This window comes from Olea europaea, chromosome 9 (assembly GCF_002742605.1).
Source record: "Olea europaea var. sylvestris chromosome 9, O_europaea_v1, whole genome shotgun sequence".
In the NCBI taxonomy this organism is placed as follows: Eukaryota; Viridiplantae; Streptophyta; class Magnoliopsida; order Lamiales; family Oleaceae; genus Olea; species Olea europaea.
The window spans coordinates 15,184,011-15,203,647 of record NC_036245.1 but is presented as its reverse complement, the minus strand read 5'-3'; the positions used below and the strand labels follow the sequence as shown (position 1 = coordinate 15,203,647).

The window sequence follows — 19,637 nt, the reverse complement described above, 5'->3', positions numbered from 1 at the left end:
GGAGATGAAGAAGTTATAGCTTGGGAAAATCCATACTGATGAGAATGGTTCAGATATGATGACAAAGCCATTGCCTATGGAGAAACTACAAATATTTAGAACGAAAGCGAGCTTGTGGAGTCCCTCATATAGTCGGGAGGGGGGGATTTGTTGGGTTTTCCCTCCACTTTAGGGATCTACCCATTTAGTAGCCCACTAAAGCCCAAACCAATTAAACCCATTTAATGGTCCAATAACAAAGGCAAATATAGATACAATTGAGGGAGAAAAATGGGCAGCTGACTTTCCAAAATAGGCAGCTTCATTTTCTTCTGAAACAGAGACCGAACGAGAGAGAGAGAGAGAGACTACGCTATGTCAGTTTCTTCTTGCCAAAGATCGAGATTCATCCATGGTTTGATTAAGCTGAAATTTCAGTATGTTATTCTTGGCAAAGATAGCTACATTTTGACAGGAGCTAATCGTCCATATTCTTCTCCATTTCTCTGGGCTCTACACACTAGTTTAGTGAGATTTTCTCCTTATTGTGTGTATATCTATTTTAGTATGATGTTGTTGTTGATATCCAAGAATATATATGTGTTCTTGATGTATTGGTAGCCTCTAGATTGTGTTCTGGAGAGGGTTAATTGTGTATCTCATTATTTTGATAGTGGATGGCTTTTACTGGACTGGGTCCCGGGGTTTTTCCTTCACGTTGAACGGTTTCCCTAGTGAACAAATATTGGTGTTCTTATCTTTACATTTCTGTCAGTGTGTGTGAGTTGGAGCCGGTGTTATTTTACTGCCATTTTGATTCTGCATAATAGGGGATTGTGATATTGTATTTTGCTGCTTTGGTTGTGTTAATGGTTCAATCCCCAACACTTTTTAATGTCGCCTGAGCAGTGCCACTGCTGATATACATAGCTAGTTAATTTTATACTTGTGAATCAAAATAAGCTTCAAGAACATTGAACTTGTACTATTAAGCACGAATCTACACTATCTTGAGAATAAAAAGTCCAAAATAAAATTTCCCTTTCTACTGCTATTTAATGATGCTACTTATAATAAGTGTCTTAGGAGGTTATGTACAATCTTTCCAGTGCATAGTCTAAGTCTCGAACCTGTTTATTTATTTTTAACAGAAGATGTACTTCCTGTATATTAGAATTCTTTTGTGATTATTCTTCTTGAATACAGTGTTACAGAGAAGTGAAACCTGGAGTGTCTGGAGCTCTCGGTAAAACCATGGAAGGACCTAACGAATGGTATATCAATTGAATTTGACCAGTTCTCAAAAAAGGATAAAAGAAGAGAGAATTAATTTTTTGGTGAAAGATATTCCAAGATGCATATTTGACAATTAGATGCATCTCTTTCATGTATGCTTGATTGAATATTTCCTAGTGTGAATCCTTAAAACGTCATTTTATTACATGATTTTTCAGTTTCAAATATTATATTTGACACGCGAAATGGCGCCATGTATGATGTATGGTCCTTTTCATTATGCTCTGGTCTTGCCTTACAGGTCTGCTGACACTGGTCAATCAGGACGATGACACAACCGCCCTTCAGGTACGTCTATGCTCTATTCTCTTTACAGCTTCATTAACATGTTGCGGATTTAATTAGGTGTGTCTCATTGAGCTTCACCAAGAAAGTGTACGACTAATATTGTCTGAAAATGCTTGTTAAATTGAAAATACCATGCAATAAATCGAGACGGGGAGTGGCGACCCCTATACGCTTGAGACTCCTTCGCACCAATACTATACTCGACGATGGCTCCATATGGTATCAAAAGTCCAAGGGCCTTCGTTTCACTTATTCCTTGAATTCCTTTTATAAACGAAATATATGAAAAACCAAATATTTATTTAAATGATACACAAAATATCAATCCGTTACAGCAATACTTTATAGGCACACAACTCAACACCCTGGAATTATTTTAACATCTTAAACAAAAACATTCTATTTTGACATAGAATGTTTCATCTTCATCAAAGCAAGATATAAAAGCCAAATTAAAGAAGTTGAAACATGGCTTTCACAACAGCCCACACAAGAAAATTAGGAAACAAACCAAACAACATGACATCCATGCCTTATTTGACATAACATTGCAGAAGAAAAGGATTTAGCAGCAATTTTACACTTAATTAGCTGCTATTCTTAGCCTTTTCACAGAGCCTTGACGTCCTTCTGTTTCTTGAGCTTGTTTCTTGTCAAGGAATTGCATCCACCATAGAGCTGAGTTTTTTGGGAATCTTGTCAAACGGCCATTCTCAAAGTCTACAAGGAAAATGCCAAATCTAACTGTGTATCCCTCACACCATTCGAAATTGTCAAATAATGACCATGCGTAGTAGCCCTTCACACGCACATTTTTTCTGAAAAGGAAAGGAAATTTGCCAATTAATTTCATAATTTACAATTTGTCTAGAGTTGAATTAATATAATGACTGGCATGCAATTAAAATTAACGATGACTTACTGCACCATTGCCAATTTAAGGTTCCAAAGATGGTCGTTGTGATATTTAATCCTTATTTCATCAGAAAGACAACTTGCAACATTTTTGCCTTTATTGTTCTTCTCATCCACTCCTATACATAATTATAGGGGATATTGTTTCCAATAAATCACAATGTTGACATATTTGACAATAAAATATTTCTAACTACATAAATAGATAAGTTAAGAATAACATTATTATTTACCATTCTCTGTAATGTAAATGATAGGATCGTGATATGTTTCCTTTGCATAACTCATGAGATTGAAAATTCCCCATGGAACAATGTACAACCAATCAGAACCGCCCTAGCAGAAAAGATGATTGTCATTTGATGTTCTTATATTATATAAATATTATAAATTAATTAAATCATGTTAAGTACTTTAATGTATTAATGTATGGATTAATTCGGACAGAATAATGGATTGCAATAAATTTTTGAAGTTGTTTTGAGTCCAATAAGTATATTTTCCTGCATAATCTGTTGCAATAGTCTTAATTACTTTCTGTCAAATTTGTCTCAGTTAAAGGCATACCTTTGGACCAATTGGCATCCCATCGCGATCAGCTATAAAAGATTGAAAGGGTGAGTATTGTCATACAAGAGTCCAATAAAATGATAACGTTTACAAGTGTACTTACTTGAAAACTTAACTTGCTGATCTGTCACGTAACTTGGTGGTCCAGAAATGGGAAAATCAATAACATAATAAGCGGTGTAATAATTTATGCCTAAAAAGTCATATGATCCTTTCACGAGCAGCTCTTGATCATCTGTAAATGTAGGAAGACGTTCTTTTACATTTTTTCTCATGGCCGGTGGATATTCACCTGTTACCATTGGTTCTACAAACCTGAAAATGAAAAATATAGAACATGTTTTTACACTAATTTAAGCCTAGTAAATAAATGACTTCCACGAAAATGACAAATTGTCAAAATATATTGAACAATCAAGTGGACACAAAAGAAAAAAGGAGAGAGACTTGTGTTATACATCCTGATTAATTTTTGTTGAGAATCATGTGATGCAAACATAAAAGAAAGTAGTTTCCATGAATATTTAAAACCTTGCAACTTTATAAAATGTAGCACTTTCTTCTTGATCCTGACAGGTGCACAATTGATGGTAACAATCATGCTATATAAACATCAAGGTTGACGTAAAGTTTAAAATGATATCACGTGACATTCTATCATTGAACAATTTAAAGCACAGTCAATTTTTTGTCCAATAATCTACCAATTATGTCAAATTCTTTTGACACAGTGGTTTTATCCTAATGGTAATTGATATGAGACCTGTAGACCTCAGGGTCCGTGATTGTGTTTATATTGTGTACGGATTATTAGAAAAAATAGATAGGCAATAGTTTATATATATATATATTTTGTTTTATGGAGATTCTATACTAGATCTAAATCTTTCATTTATATTATTTCGCTCTGTGGGGGTGGTTTTAGCTTATAATCATTGGATATAAAAAATAGTATTTATGCTGTTAATTAGTTAGTAGACGAAATATAGAAATTAAGGACCTTACTACATGTACATCAAATTTTATATAATGGATTACATAATACCACATGTCAATATATCATTTGTCAATTTAAAACATAGTCAACTTTTTTATCCAATCTTTTCTCTTCACATCATTTTATGTAATCCTTTATGCACAATTTTTACGTATAGATAGTATAATCCAAAAACTCAAGCCTGTAAACTATTGCACCTACTTACCATCCCAACATAAATTGGAGCGCCCTCGAAGAAGCTTCTATATTTTCTTTCTTGTCACTGTAAGGCTCATACCAAGCTGCGACATTTGTCATTCCTATTTTTCCTCCTTGAGTTGCCTGCACTTACAAATCATGTGTCTATATATCTATGTAAATAAACTATTACAAAAACTCAAAATATAAATTTACCTGATATTTTTTCCTGTATATATCAACAGCATTTGCATGAGCAAGGATCAAATTGTGTGCCACAATATATGGTTCTGTTCCTGGGTTTCCGTCTTTGGTAGGAATTGGAGTCCCACTTCTTGATCTATGTATAGGGAAGTTTATCAGACTGATGACGCCCGGATCCTGATTTGCAGTTGCACCTCTATTAGGGGGGAAATTACCATACACATATCCTTGAACAGTAAAGGACCATGGCTCATTCAGTGTTATCCAACGTTTCACGCGATCACCGAAATTCCAAAAGCAGACCTCAGCAAATTCACAAAAATCTGGCCTACACAAATAACGGAGAAATCCGAAATTAGTTTTCTTAAACGTGTATCTTCCAACAAAACATGACACGTGCAGGTTTGAGTTACTTACAGAATTCGATCGCTTAAGAAGCCTTGATATTCTAGTTCCAAACATTCGGGAACATCCCAGTGGAATAGAGTTACGCAGGGCTCGATGCCTGCATAAGAGTAGCTCTTTACTCATCTGTTTATTTAAATCTCGAAGGTAAAATTACAGTGCGATTAATCTTAAAGATATGTTTTAGGAAATGACATTGAACGCCCATCTATATGCGCAGAGTCAAAAAATGAATTTTTATGAAGCTATTTGGCTCGAGTGGACGAAGCAATAATGGAAGTGAACTTGTGATATGGTGAAGTACTCCTAGACAGGAGAAGAGGAATAATTTGATAACGCCACAACAAGGAAAAAAAACCTAGGTTAGGCATTGGTGTAATGGCGGGATGCTTTATCTCAGGTTTTGGTTTCAATTTTTCAGTTGTTGTGGAACAAGAAGTTAATTTACACGTTTTAGAACTGATACATCTTAAATTATCTTTTCTAAAAGTTTTCAAAATATTAATTTGAGTAATTATATTCACACTTACTACACTTGAGATTCTTAATTTTTACTAGCACTCATGTTCCTATCGATTTTTCATTTTATTCTTATCCTCAAACTTTCTATTAGTTAAAATATTTTGCATTTGATAACAATTTTATGTCCAAAAATTTGTCGAAACGGCATAAAACAACTTATTTTATATATATATATATATATATATATATATATATATTTCTTTCATTTTAAAGTATGACAATAAAGTATTTTGATATGAATCATCATTAAAGAGGAGACGTACTAGTTAATAGAAGTTGAATATAAGACTTTGATGAAAAAGGTAAAAGAAATTACTACAATGAGCAAATATTGAGAAGCTTAATTGCAATTAATATGTGGTGTAACAAATAAAAATTGTCTTATCAATATAACCACTCTATTAATTTCTAAGTTTTAGTTCTTAAGCTATCGAACATGTTATTGAATTTTTAGATAATGTGGTCTAACATGGTGCAATTTTTACGAGGTGCTTCAATTTTATATGGTAGTTACAGAAGTTATAAATTCAAGTTTCCCTACCATCTTTTCTAAAGCATGTCAAGATCTTGAATTTTCAGTTGTGGATTAAGTGAATAAAAATGAACATTAATGGCGAAAGAAACTATAAACACAATAATTAAATGTATAATTGACTCTAACCTGCTGCCAAGAGTGTGTCTATAAGATCATTATAGTACTTAATTCCTTCTTTGCATATGCCTTTACATATTCTACCTCCTAAAAATACCAATATAAAACACAAAAAAATAAATAAAAACATTAGCGAGAACTTCATTGGATATTACAAACTAAATGATACACAAATTCTAAATCGTTCACAGTGCAACAATAAAATGTATTATCTTCTAGATTTATCTGGCAAGATTCTAGTCCATGCAATTGAAAGTCTGTAAGAATCCAAACCCACTTTTTTCATCAAATCCACATCATCCTGCAATATAAAAGAGGAGTAATTCGTGTACCTCATTGTTTCATTTAAGAAAAAAAAATTATTTAGTTGTCGTTGAATTAAAATTAACTAGATCAAGACACATTGATATACACTTGCCAGTTGTAGAGTTTTTATTTGCTTCTTCTAGATATTTAAAAAACATCCACTTCTATTATCAACTTTAAATCACATATTGCATCTATTGCTATCAAAATATACTAAAAATCTAAGTTATCAAGGTCTCAATTCACCTCGTCAACATTTTAATTAAAGTGCACCACAGTCATTATGCATTAATGAATGACCACATTTAAGTTGTTTCTGTGAGAAACCAATTTCAATTTGGCCAAAGAAAATCGTGTTGCTCGAGAAACTTCTATACTTAAAGTTGTTGAAGTATACCTTGAACAAATTATACCGATCAATAGCAGTACAACCATTGCTTCCATCGTCAATTCCAGCTGCCAATCCAAGAAACATGTTCAGCAATGATTAGCTAAAACATACAGAAATATGTACACACACTGAGGAGGAGTCAAGAGAGAGAACAGACCAGGGTCCGACATTGTAAAAACATCCCAATTACTCCTGCCTTTACCCTGTACGTTCCACGCACCTTCAACCTGCATATATGAGTTCATCATAATTCAAGAATTTAAAGTTGCTTTAAATAACGAAATTAAACAGATCTTTGCATGCAAACAACATGACACACACCTGATAAGCCGATGTTGCAGCTCCAAATACAAAATCCTTAGGAAAATCAGAGCGCTTGACGGTAGGGACTATAATACCGCCGCTATCAGCACGAAACATAGAATGGTTGCCAGTAATCATCAGGATGTGGTTGTTGTTCGACATTGCTAGTCTTACAAATGAAAACTACTGGCACTTGGGTGGAGTGTAAATTCGACTATTTATAGGGAAATTCTAAGCACTATCCATGCAAGACTTGAAAACGTCACAAGGGAGCACGCTTGCCATAATTCCAAAAGTGGAAATATTTCAATGATAAAAGAGCATCCAGTGATACAACTTCCATAAGCATCAAACATAACCGAATTATGTTGGATTGGGTTGCAATCCATTTCACAATTGTTCAAGGTCTTGAAACATTGTTTTCCTTTTTAAGATAATTGCAATCCAATATTAACCTCCTAAATCTTGTACCCAAACATATTTTCACAACTTTTGCTATTTATTTAATTTATACTTTAAGTTTTTGGTGGCAGGGATTGACGGATATTATCTAAGCAAGAGTTGATCACAAGGGTTATTTATTTTATATATTTTAATTTTCAGAAAAAAAAATGATAGTAAAAAAAAAAAGAATACTCACAGGTACGTTATAATTTTGTGTCAAATTCAATTAAATAAAACTCTATGAAAATCAGTGTAAAAATTATTTTTTCTATAGCTTTTGACAGCTTGATATGATTTGTCCTGAACCACCCTAACTGATTCAAACTTGGCATGTATCGATGATAAATGCTAGCTAAGTGCTGGATCCACCATCAAGGATGACACTCGTCAACTATAATTATATGATAGACAAAAGAAAATTGTTTGAAGCAAAATTATAATTTGAGTTCAATATAATATTTGCACGCTCAATCCAAATGAGAGCAACAAATATGTCATATGACCGTGGCTTTGATTTGATAGGCTCTTCATGGTTGAAAAAAAAAAAAAAAAAAATTCTATCTGATAAGAAAATTTTTAATGTATGAGCTAGTATACTCAGTGAGTGGGGATTTTTGAAAATAATTTTACTTTCTAGTTTATGAGTGGGGATTTTTTAAAATAATTATACTTTCTAGTTTAGACGCATTTACGAAAAAGTAATATTTTTATCAATTAACAGTTCAACATTATAAAATATCATTACAGTAAATGCCGATATATATCTTAGGGTTGTTGAACAAAATTTCGTTTATTTGCATCAAGTTTTGAGAGGCTCAATCATGACTTTTTGGTAATTCAAATTGAAAGGTAATATGAAATCGGTCTATTTCCATCATCATATCCATAGTTAGCTCATTCATCATAGCTTGTAGTTCCAACTCCATTAGATGCATTCGGTTTCCAAGTTAATTTGATATAAAAATATGTAATATTCTCAAACATAATTACACTACAACAAAATTAGCTTTTTACTGCATTCGTTTAAGGCATGCATATAAGGCATGTCGAAATAGATTATCTATGGCATGTCTTGAATTTGTGTCATAATAATTCGATTACTTAAAGTATTTACGACATATATTAATGACATGTCGTAAAAAGTTACAATTCAAAGCATAAATTGATGGCACGTTGTAAAAAGTTACAATTTGCACAACAATTCTTGGCAAGATGTAAAAAGTTATCAAGATTAAATAAGCACGTCTTCTTTGTTTTTCACACTCAACGCATTTTTCCTATTTTTTTTCTTTTGTTTTCCTTTTCCTTTTTTATTTTTTATCCATGTGGTTATGCATATTTCGAATAATAATATATTTTCTGAAAGATCCTAGCTTTCGTACTAGGTGTGTCTCTGAGGCCCACATGTTCTTCTATTTTCCTTTTCTTTCTTTTTCTTGTTCTTTTTTCATTTTTTCATTTCTATTTTTCTTTTCTTTTCTTTTTTCTTTTCATTTCTTTCTTTTCTTCCCCAGAACCAGCGGCGGATCCAGCACCCGGCGAGCCCCCGCGGCCGCCCGTGCTGGATCGCCGGAGCTCAATTTTTTTGTTGTCCAAGTATTTATTTGTTTAGATATATTTCTGTGATTTCCCTTAATTCACACCAACTCCTTCTTGTTCAACTGGTTCGAGCGCCACAATGGTGAAAAGGGCGTCCAGGGTTCGATTCTCTATTGTTGCATTCTCTTCTGTAATGATTTTAGTATAATATTTTTCACCATTTTGGAGCAAATAGGCATTAAAATTGGTGCAAGGGGAAGATTCGAACTTGTGATCTCCATTAGAATAATGGACAATTTGACCACCATGGTAGTTAATGGATGTTGACAATGCAGGCAACAAAAGTCTATATATTCTTTTATCCCAATGATATACACCCTCCTTTTTAGAAAAATAAAATTCAACCATACAGTGAGATTATTAAAATAATCACTTTTTTTCTATTAAACTGAAATTATTAGTGGATCGAATCAAGAAAGTAAATAATTGGACAAATTTTCAAATTTCAAATTGTTACTCAATAAACATTATTACAATGGTAGATAACGTACACTCACACTTATAATTCAAACTACGATATAAGCCCCAATTTGACCCCCTTTAAAACTTATCAATTTAAATTAAAAAAATTTCTTTTCTATTTTCAACCACACAATTTTCAATAAAATAATATTACACGTAAATCGAAAACTTTTCATTCTTTTACAACTATCAATTTTTAATTTTTTTCAGAAAAACATTATTTCCCCATTATAAATCCAAATAATGGGGGCCAAACGGGGGTTAAGTAATTTCAACTCACGGCATTGGTTATTATTGCGACCGTCGACAGTCAACGGCCGCCCGTGCTCAATTAAAATCCTGGATTCGCCACTGCCCAGAACCCGTTTTCTTCCTTCGTACTGTTACTCTGTTCAACTGTTATAGATATAATTGATCATTTTTAGGATTTTTTTTTATTATTATTACTTCTTCCTCTCAATCAATTAATTTAAAAAAAATAATCTAATAAATTTCCTAATAAATTTTTTGACGTCATTTGAAAAAAAAAATTAATTGATCGAGAAGAAAATGTAACAATAATAAAAAAAATCCTAAAAATGATTGATTTTTTTTTATATATAAATTTTTTTCAGATATAAAAATAATTAAGATTTAAAAGTAGTATAACAATTTATAATCCCTATGAAGTAATAAAAATTTTATTAAGAATTTTTACTTCAAACAAAAATAAATTTTGACATCATACCACATAAAATTTTCTAATAAAATGATGTAAATTACATTAAGAAATTTTTCGCTCAAAAATAATAAACATTAATAAAATAATTGATTTTTTCTTTTAAAAAAAATGAGTTATACGTCTCTTTTTAGCATACACATTTGACGTACATTTAACTATTTTCGATATTCATTTAGATCATTTGACATATTTATGATATAGTTCTCGAAATGAGTTTCGAGATGATATAGAAGATTTATGGATATGACTAGCGTATAATCGTTGAAAAAAATTTAAATTTAGTTTGTTATCGAAATTTTTGAAATATTAGATTGGAATTGCCTATTTTGACGCGTCATAACATTTGCTACGACTGGCTATTTCGCACAACATTAACGACATGAAAATACTGGGTTGTGAGTACTTCAAAACGATATTAAGAATGTAATATTTCAATTTCGTTTGATATTTCATATTAAGCCCCCAAAAAAAATATAAAAAAAAAATCCTTTAAAAAATTAGAGGGTCAAGATCCCTAGGGGACCCCCTTGGGTCCGCCTGTTTAGGTCGAATATTAATGGAGAGAAATTCGCATGACGGTGAAGAACATACTTTGTTTTCCTTTAAATCATCACACGTGTGAGATTTTTTTAAATGATAGACCAAGTATAAAGGAAGGGAATTAGGTCAAGAACTCCCAAAAAGGAACAACAAATAAATTAAGACACCACACTCAAATTAAGATTAATTCGGAACTAAAAGAAATTGATTCAAGTCAATTTGGTGTAAATACAATGTAAAAGTAACATATAAGCCCAATAGAAGGCTTCTTGATTTATAACTTCTAAAAATATTCGTAAAATCGGAAAATCAAGAATTCTTGGATTCACAAAAATATTATCTAGATCGAAAAATCATTAATTTGGAAAATATGGTTTCGAATAAAAAAATAAAAAAAAAGTTTGAATTTATATTATTTTAAAAAATCCAAAGACCAATAATTCATTATCATTATTTAAAGATGAATAATGATATACTTTAACATTGATGATCATCACTAGTGTAAGTGATGATGTGGCCACTTATACCATATTTTCTAATGAAATTGAGATGCATTTTTATTTGTTGAGTAATGTAGCATTAGTCTCACTATTTTTTTGTCATAGAATATTGCTCATCATCAGTAGTAATACAGAAATACATCGAAGAAACTGGCTGAAACAAGCCAAACCGAACGAGACTGAACAATTCAATTATGCTTCTTAAGTTAAACGAGGTCATTCCGAGAACCAAATGTTTATGACTCTGTTATTCGTTCAACACCGAAACCAAATCAAATGTTTATGGTTCTTAGGGTTTGGCATGGGTTGAGTTGAGATGATTTCTATCAAAGTCAAACCCAACCAAACATGGTCGGTGTGATCTAAAATTAAATCAACTCAACGCAATTATTAGTTTAAACCCAACCCAACTCAAACTGATTAAACTTGGATTGGTTTGGGGTGGGATGGTTAGTTTGAGCTTGGGCTCATTGCAAGTTGGACTCGATTATTTATTTATTATTATTATTATTTTGGCATCTGAACAATTTTTAGAGTTTGAAATCACTTGAAAATCTCCGTTATTTTTAATCTATATAAGAAATTCTTTCTAAAAATTAATTTACAAATAAATTTGAAACTATGAAGCATTTTTTTTTTTTATATATATAATTTTTTCTGATTTATTCATTTCATTATCATATCCTTGATTTTTAGTTTATCCTCATATTATTTTGAATTTGTACATAGTATCAATACCAATAAGCCTATATAGAAAAGAGGATGATTGTACATTCTAAATTCTTCTCGTCTTCACTATTGTGTCTATTTGAATTTTTCCATTCTAGGTATTAAATTTTTTAATTCATCAGATTGGGTTGTATTGAATTGGGTTTTAATCTTTATCCCGAAATCCGACCCAACACAACCTCAAATTTGATTTTTCAACCAAACCTAATTGATCATAAAAACCAACCCAACCCAGTTGGTTTGGATTGTGTTGATCAGTTTGTATTAGTTTTGTTCCCGCCCTAATGGTTTTGTTATTTGTTCTAGACCAACGCCAAAGAACCAATTCGGTCGGTCCCTCCCCCCGCCCAAAAAAATTTAGCCCATAAAAATAAAAATAAAAATAAAAATATTTCTATTATCTTTAAGGAAAATTTATTTATGTTTTAACATATTATTTTTTGCTCGGTAATTTGCGTACAAGATGAATAGTATTTATTAGAAAATAATTTGATGTTAGGAGACAACTTGTTTGTGTTTTTTGAATTGGACTATGTATTATTACGTATTTGAGACGGAACCTTGACCTAAGATGTATTTGGGACGGCTGAGCCACCTCGTACTGGCTCGACATGCGATCTGACCTTTGTTCGCTTTTGCACAAGCCGAGCACAAGAAAGTTTGATTAGAGAATTTTTGGCTTGGTTTGCCCTACCAGCTCACCGATATATGGGCTGACCCACTCGCCCCCCCAACATTTAATTTTTCAGAAAACAATTTGAATTTTTAATTACACCTTTCAATTTGTAGCCGAAAATTTGTCAACGGAATTTTTTTGAAAATCGAGTTTGTTGATGTGTTTAATAAAAAAAAAAAAAAAAAAAAAGTATGTCTATAAAAATTCTCTTTCTTTTCCAAACTTGACACTAACTACATGATTTATAGGCAGAGTATACAAATTAAATATTTTGTGTACAATGTTTTATTATTATTATTATTATTTGAAAGAAATGAAGTTGTTAAGATGTGGGTTTCCAGTTTAAAAAGTCAAAATTATTAAGTGTAGCTCAATATTTTATAAGTAGGTCTATGGTTTCGTAATTATTCGATGTAGGATTTTATCCTTAACATGTCCTCATGAGATGGTGATTCTTTAAGCAGATCAATCTTGAAATTCATGTACTCGTATTTTGAGTTTTAATCTGATCAAATTAGTCGTTAGACCTTAATGCGCTCTGATATCATGTTAAGATTTAGGGTTCCATGTTAAAAGATCAACCTTATTAAGATGAGTAACTTAATCCTTTATAAGTAGGTTTATATTTTCATTTTTATTCGATTTAGTATTTTTATCCCTTAATGAAAATGATTATAATTTAATTGTAGAAATAAAATAAATAAAACCGGCTTTCCAAGATATAAATGAAAACTTCATCGACCAAGTCCCCATTGATAATTATATTGAATAACTTGTGTTAACTTAGAATGAATACAATCATTTCAAAGAAATAATGGAATTTGAATAGATGATATTTGAAAAATCTCTATTTATAGAAAAGAAATAAAAAAAGAATTTGAAATTCAATCAAATTTCAATTGGTGTGATGACACCTTCCATCACACTGTAAAAGGTAACCACTTATCGCGTCGTTTCTATTTACGTTATAATTGGATTCACTTGTTGTTTCTTGTAAGACTGACTTATCTAAATTATTTCAATCCCTCCAAATTGCACAAAGCCACTGGGCAAAGAAAGAGACTTTTGTAAGGGAATTTTTGCAGCCTAGCGAGTCAGCTCGACTGGTTCGCGAGCAACTCATACATAAATTTTAGATTCAATTCAATCAATGACTCACCTAGAAGGCGAATCAAGCCGGTAGACCGACGATCAACTTGTGTCTCCATTGACATCCCTATCTCTGACTTGATGTATTGTTGTGTCTCTATTTACATCACTATGTTTTTCACTCAAGGAAAATCAAAATAACTCCTATATCACAATTTTGAAAGCTTAGTTATGGAACCAAGCCAAACAAAATTGATTGTCCGGTTACATAATGCAAGTTGGATTTCTCGATTCTATTTACAATATACCCAATTAGCCCTCGTTTGAGCCTCATTTTTTTGGGAAGAATGAATTTTTGAATAGTGTATTGATGGGAAATGTGTGGTTAAAAAATAATAAAATGTTTTGGATTTGCATGTAATATTATTTTATTAAAGAATGTGTGGTTGAAATGATGTCAAAACACTGTTGAAAAATGCATTTTTCCAAAAGAATGGGGCTCAAACGAGGGCAATCTCATTCAATTCGACTCCATTATCTTCAAAGCTGGACCACCCTAATCATGAGAAATAATAAATAGTAGTCTTTAAAGAAACACAAGAATTCCAGATTTAGAAAAAGACCATATATTGGACAACAATAAATGGTGCAAATCATGTTATCCACACAAAGTGAAGCAAAATCATGTTCCACATTAAGTGATGCAAATGGTCTACGTCCCCAGCACGGAAGCACCATTATACAATTAGTAGTGGTCCGTAGCGAATGCAAATATAAAATGAATAAATGATTTCCAACTAACTACTTAATGGATTGTTAGTTGGAAATGATGATTAATGTTGCCTAGCATAGCATGTTTTACTTCTGCATAATCCTCCGAAAGAAGAAAAACTTCAATGAGACGGTCATATATACTAATATGGTAAGATTGTTCATTTAAATCACTAAACTTCGCTTCTCAAGACATTCAAAATATAGCACCTCAAGATTGCACGCCCATTTTATTTCTCTCTTACTACCTAGGATGTGGAAGTGATGCATTTGAAGTGGCTGAATGTCCGAGTTATCATGATATGAATTGACATTCCTATCACTTGCAATATAGAACCATTTTACTCAAACTTCTTTCAGGATGGAAGGCATGGACAGGACCTTTAGCTCATCTACTTTTCATAAAAAAATAAAAATAAGAAACATAGATTTTTCTGTAAAAATTTGCATTTTTTTTTTTACATACTTTAATCCATGCTTTGAAAAATATAGGGCCACATGCATTAATTCATTACTCCACGCTTCGAAAATCCTGCATTCTTTAAAAATAGAGGGCCACATGCATTAGTGCATTAATACAATGTAGTCGATTTTATAACTTGCAATTGTACGGATCGTTACAAGTAATATAATGGACCAAAAAGTCCGAATAACGTTCCACGAGGACTACTATTTAACATTGGTTCAATTATTCCTAACTTTAAGTTTATTGAAAACAAATAGTAAGTGTTGTGATTGGTGTTTAAATTATTCTAACTAAACTAAATTTGGGCTTTAAAAGTATGAATGTGGATGCTAGGACTCACAATTTTACCTATGGATCCCCTTTAGTTCAGCAATCAAATCATTGAATAATTAGCCAAGGAATTCAAAGCATTAAATTCATGAATAAAATCAACAGATGTGCATTTGAAGAACTAGAATCTTGAATAAAAGAAATAGAATGTCACACATACATTAAATTGTTCATCCTAACTATGAATTTAACTACTTATAATGATGAAAGAAAAACTCAAAGTATAAAGTTCATAACCAAGTTTTGAAATCTTGATCATGGAAAGAATTGGATCTTACACGAAGAATCTTATTCAACCTCAAAAGTCTTCAAACCCTAACTTTTTGCTCTTTGATTTTGATAAGTTAGTGTTTTCTTCCTCCCAAATTATGTTCTTTAGAGGTGTATTCATGTCTTCTTCAAGCTTTGGAAAAGTTTTAATTGAATTGGGCTTTTAAAAAAGATGAATTTCACTTGGAAATCCTAATTGTAATTTGCGTCACGCCTAGACGCTGCAACTAGGCAGTGACTTTCGGAGGAAAAAAAAAAAAAAAAAGGTCCGCCACATAGCACCTAGACGTTGTTGTCAATTTCAGTTGTCATGTACAACTTTTAGTATTTTTATTACAACTTTTTTTCCCAATATTCGATTGAGGGGATTCAAAATGTGTTGGAAAGATAACTCAAAGGGGTACAACTTTATTAGAAATAGCTCTTGTCCAATTCGAATATTTACTAGGCAAAAAATGGGTCTCAATATCCGGCTTAAAATCTAAAATATCCTTGTTTTGTTGAAAATTGATTCATGAAAATATTTTGGTCATATTTCACCAATTTTGACTTCTAATTGGATCTAATTGATTGTCATCAAGAGGTTTGATGCAACTTTTGAGTATTTACACTTTAGTCCTCACACTTTGAATTTTACCCATTTTCACCAATTTTTGCGTTCTTCTTCCAGTTCCACTTCCTTCAATCAAGTGTCACGTAATAAACGAAATATACAATAAATTAGGCTATAATTATTCGAAAGAACTATAAATATCTACATTTTTAAGTCCAAATAAGTGTATAAAATACACTTATCATACATACTTCTAAGATTAATATTAGATTAGGAAAATAAAATTAGAAGAATATCATTACGGAGGATTTATTTAAGGTGGACTATAGTGAATTATTATACGATGTCATGTTAGAAAACTGTATAAATATTGAAAATATAAAAACAATTAACAATAATTTTGTCTAAGATTAAAAAATGTGTAGTAATTTCATACTAATTTGTTAAGATAACTGTTACATAAAAATGACTTTTTAAGTAATTCTTTAATTTGTGTCAGAATAAGTAATTTGATCATTATTAATTTTAATTACAATATTGCTATTTATTTTAAAACTTATTGATTTACTTAGTAATTAAAAAACTGTTTCAGATTTGGTTAATGAAAAATTAATTATTTGAAAACATATTGTAGTACCTCGCTTTAATATTTTGTGCTAAGTTCATCTTTGGTGTAAATTAAAAAGTAGATAAAAATTTAAGTCAAAATCAACATTAATTTTAGTCACACATTTTAGTGAGACCTACAACTTATATTAATTTTTTAAACACATATTTCATTAATTTTTACCAAAATTTACTTAAAATTAGATTTTTTGCTACGCCAAAAAGGCTAAATGTTACACAAGATTAAGTAAGGTCTCTATTTACTGTGAAATTTAGTTTCACACTTAGCTCTGGTGCACCAATTGCTTTTTAGTGTTAACGTTCCAGGTCATGTAATTTCTAAATATTGAAAAGTCCTCAAGTTTTTTAATTTTTCCCAATAATATATAAGTCAAAAGCAGAAATTCACTTTTCTGTGATTAAGACATATCATTTACTCATTTATGATGTATCGTGACCCTAGAGAATTAAGTACTTTACTTATTAGTCATCAACAACTAATATTCAATCACCAATAATCAGGGGCGGGGCCACCTTAATTGAAGTATTCTCAAGCCAAAAATAAATAATCAGCGCTCTATTTGCCAATGTACATATGTAGAGAGAATTAAAGAGAGAAACAAAAAGAAAAAGAGAGAGAATCGCCAACAAGAAGAAGGCAAGAAGCGTCCTAAACTTTTCTCATGTATATATTTGCTGTAAAATATATGTACATATGTTGAAAGAGTGAAGTCACCACCCATTATTGGTTGCAGTGGCAACAATACATGCATACAGAGAGAACTTGATGGCACAAATGAAAAGTTAGATAAACTCAAGGTTATATATCTAAACATGAAATCTGCATTAAGACCCATCAACTTTGTACTATAGCTGAAGAAAGTATAAAATTTCAAAGGTTCACATATAATTTATTTAATTATTATTTTTTAGGTTGAGGCTACAAATTGGTGCGAATCTTGATTGATTATATAGCGTGCATATGAAAACTTGATACATTTGTTCCTAATTTTTTACATATTGCTTTGTTTGTGTATATTAGATAATTTTTTTGGATATGTTTGATTTTGTTTGTTGGTTTATTAAGTTTTGAGTTTATATATTAGTTAAAAATAAATAAATAAAATTGAATGCATATTGCATACTTAAATTTAAGAGCTCAAATTTAAAATTTATCTCAGACTCCGAAAAATCAAAATTCAATTTTGATTAAATTATGCACGCACTAGTCAATATTCCAGGCTCCGCCCTTGTACACCATTATAAATTATGTTTTTAGACTTTAGTAAGTTATTTATGTACACAACTTTCAATGTAATACGTAACTTAAAGGGACTTCCAAATATAAATAAATAAATATGAATGTTTGACTATACAACTGAATTTGCAGAATTGCCTTTGAGATCTAGGTCGAGGATCCGCTTTATAGAATTTGGTGATTTACACTGCATGTTGACAAACTTGAATGAATTTTGACTAAATTTTTATTTATTATCACATATGACAGTTAAAAAGTTAAAAAATCATATGACCCCGAGATGAGCTTCGAGGGGGTCGTACATTCTACAAGTATGACGATTGGTTAGAAAATTTGCATGATGATAAGGAAGAATTTCAACCATTATTTCATTTTTTGTCGTAGCAGCGGATTATAGTTGGATCTAACCTAACTACACCTAATCCTAATCCAATAATAAATCAGAGTTTATTTGTTTATAAGAGGAAATTACATGGCTTCTGGCATTTCAAGACTACAGTGCAAAAATCGGGTGCTAAGAGTTTTTAATAAAAAATCAGATATTATAAAATTAACCCACCCCGCCCTGCCCCGCCCCACCTAACCCAATTTCATCTGAAACCCTAAATCGAGATTCCTATTCTTTTTCTCTCTTTTTCTTCAACAAACATATCACTAAGCATTGTCGGCGAAGTGCCGATGAGTGGCACAATGCCGTTCAAAGTGACTCGCTCTCGATGTCACTGTGCAATGATGACTTCAGAGATAATGTGATGAGAGGCTTCAATGATGATGTCATTGTTTGGCGACAACGTCTGCAACACGATATGTGGATGAGTGGTCGACGATCTGTGGTTTGTGTTGATTGCTGCTAATATTGGTGTGGGAGTGTTTGTGACCAAGTTTGTGGTTAATTTCTGACCAACTATTTAATTAATTATGATCTAAAAATTCGATAATTTGTAACTTAAAAATAATTTGTAACCAAATAAATTTATAATTTTTGATCGATAAATATATTGTGATCTATAAATTTTTTGATTTTTGATCAATAAAATCAATTGTGAACTATAATTTTTTTTGATGTATGACCGTAAAATAATCTATGACTAGTTAATCTGATAATATGTGATCAATAAATAGTTTGTGACTTATAAAGACGTATTTGTGACTATTAATTGTATAATTTTAACCTTAATACATTTAATTAATAAATTTACTTATCACCTGAGTTTTAAATTTTGCAGTTTAAAATCTGAAAACTGAATACAATTCTTGAAATTTTTGATAGCGTTGGTTCTAAAAATAAATGGGATCAACAAGTTACAAATTTTATATTACTTGTTCACGACGTTGTATACTTGCAACATATATGCATTTTTTGCCCTCAGGGCATATCTCCCAGTGGCAAAGGAGAGGGCGAATAGGGCTCAGCACGATAGTGTGCAGAGTTCGATTCCCCACAAAGTGGAATTGACTTTGTTGCAAGCGGGAGTTACCATATGGGTTAACAGTCTTGACCTATCCATGTGTTCTCCACCCTGACTCCTAGGAGGCACATCCTGTGATTTACCTCCTCCACGATGGCCTAGGACAGGGTCAGTGGGGGCCCTTAGGGTTGGGGTTCAACCTTTTTTTT

At 31.5% G+C, this 19,637-nt stretch overlaps 1 protein-coding gene and 1 long non-coding RNA gene across 2 annotated transcripts; one reads left to right on the top strand and one right to left on the bottom strand.

Annotated features, from left to right (window-relative positions):
* Nucleotides 1-1,844: 1,844 nt before the first annotated feature.
* LOC111399799 (beta-glucosidase-like) lies at nucleotides 1,845-7,183 on the bottom strand. Its single transcript, XM_023027290.1, has 13 exons — nucleotides 7,024-7,183; nucleotides 6,860-6,929; nucleotides 6,709-6,767; nucleotides 6,233-6,306; nucleotides 6,015-6,094; nucleotides 4,844-4,931; nucleotides 4,439-4,754; nucleotides 4,251-4,366; nucleotides 3,152-3,363; nucleotides 3,046-3,077; nucleotides 2,712-2,814; nucleotides 2,486-2,597; nucleotides 1,845-2,381 (listed from the first exon to the last, which is right to left on the bottom strand). The coding sequence occupies exons 1-13, from the start codon at nucleotides 7,165-7,167 to the stop codon at nucleotides 2,147-2,149; spliced, it is 1,641 nt and encodes a 546-aa protein (XP_022883058.1). The 5' UTR covers nucleotides 7,168-7,183; the 3' UTR covers nucleotides 1,845-2,146.
* On the top strand, nucleotides 4,903-5,251 carry LOC111399800. Its single transcript, XR_002703808.1, has 2 exons — nucleotides 4,903-4,978; nucleotides 5,052-5,251. It is a non-coding gene; the product is annotated as an uncharacterized LOC111399800 (long non-coding RNA).
* Nucleotides 7,184-19,637: the final 12,454 nt, after the last annotated feature.

Excerpts from the sequence above, each read along its gene's own strand:
- LOC111399799 (XM_023027290.1), bottom strand. The coding sequence starts at position 7,167 with ATGTCGAACAACAACCACATCCTGATGATTACTGGCAACCATTCTATG. Across the intron at positions 4,932-6,014 it reads AGACACACTCTTGGCAGCAG|GCATCGAGCCCTGCGTAACT; the intron begins GTTAGAGTCAAT and ends ACTCTTATGCAG. Across the intron at positions 4,755-4,843 it reads TTCTTAAGCGATCGAATTCT|GCCAGATTTTTGTGAATTTG; the intron begins GTAAGTAACTCA and ends TTATTTGTGTAG.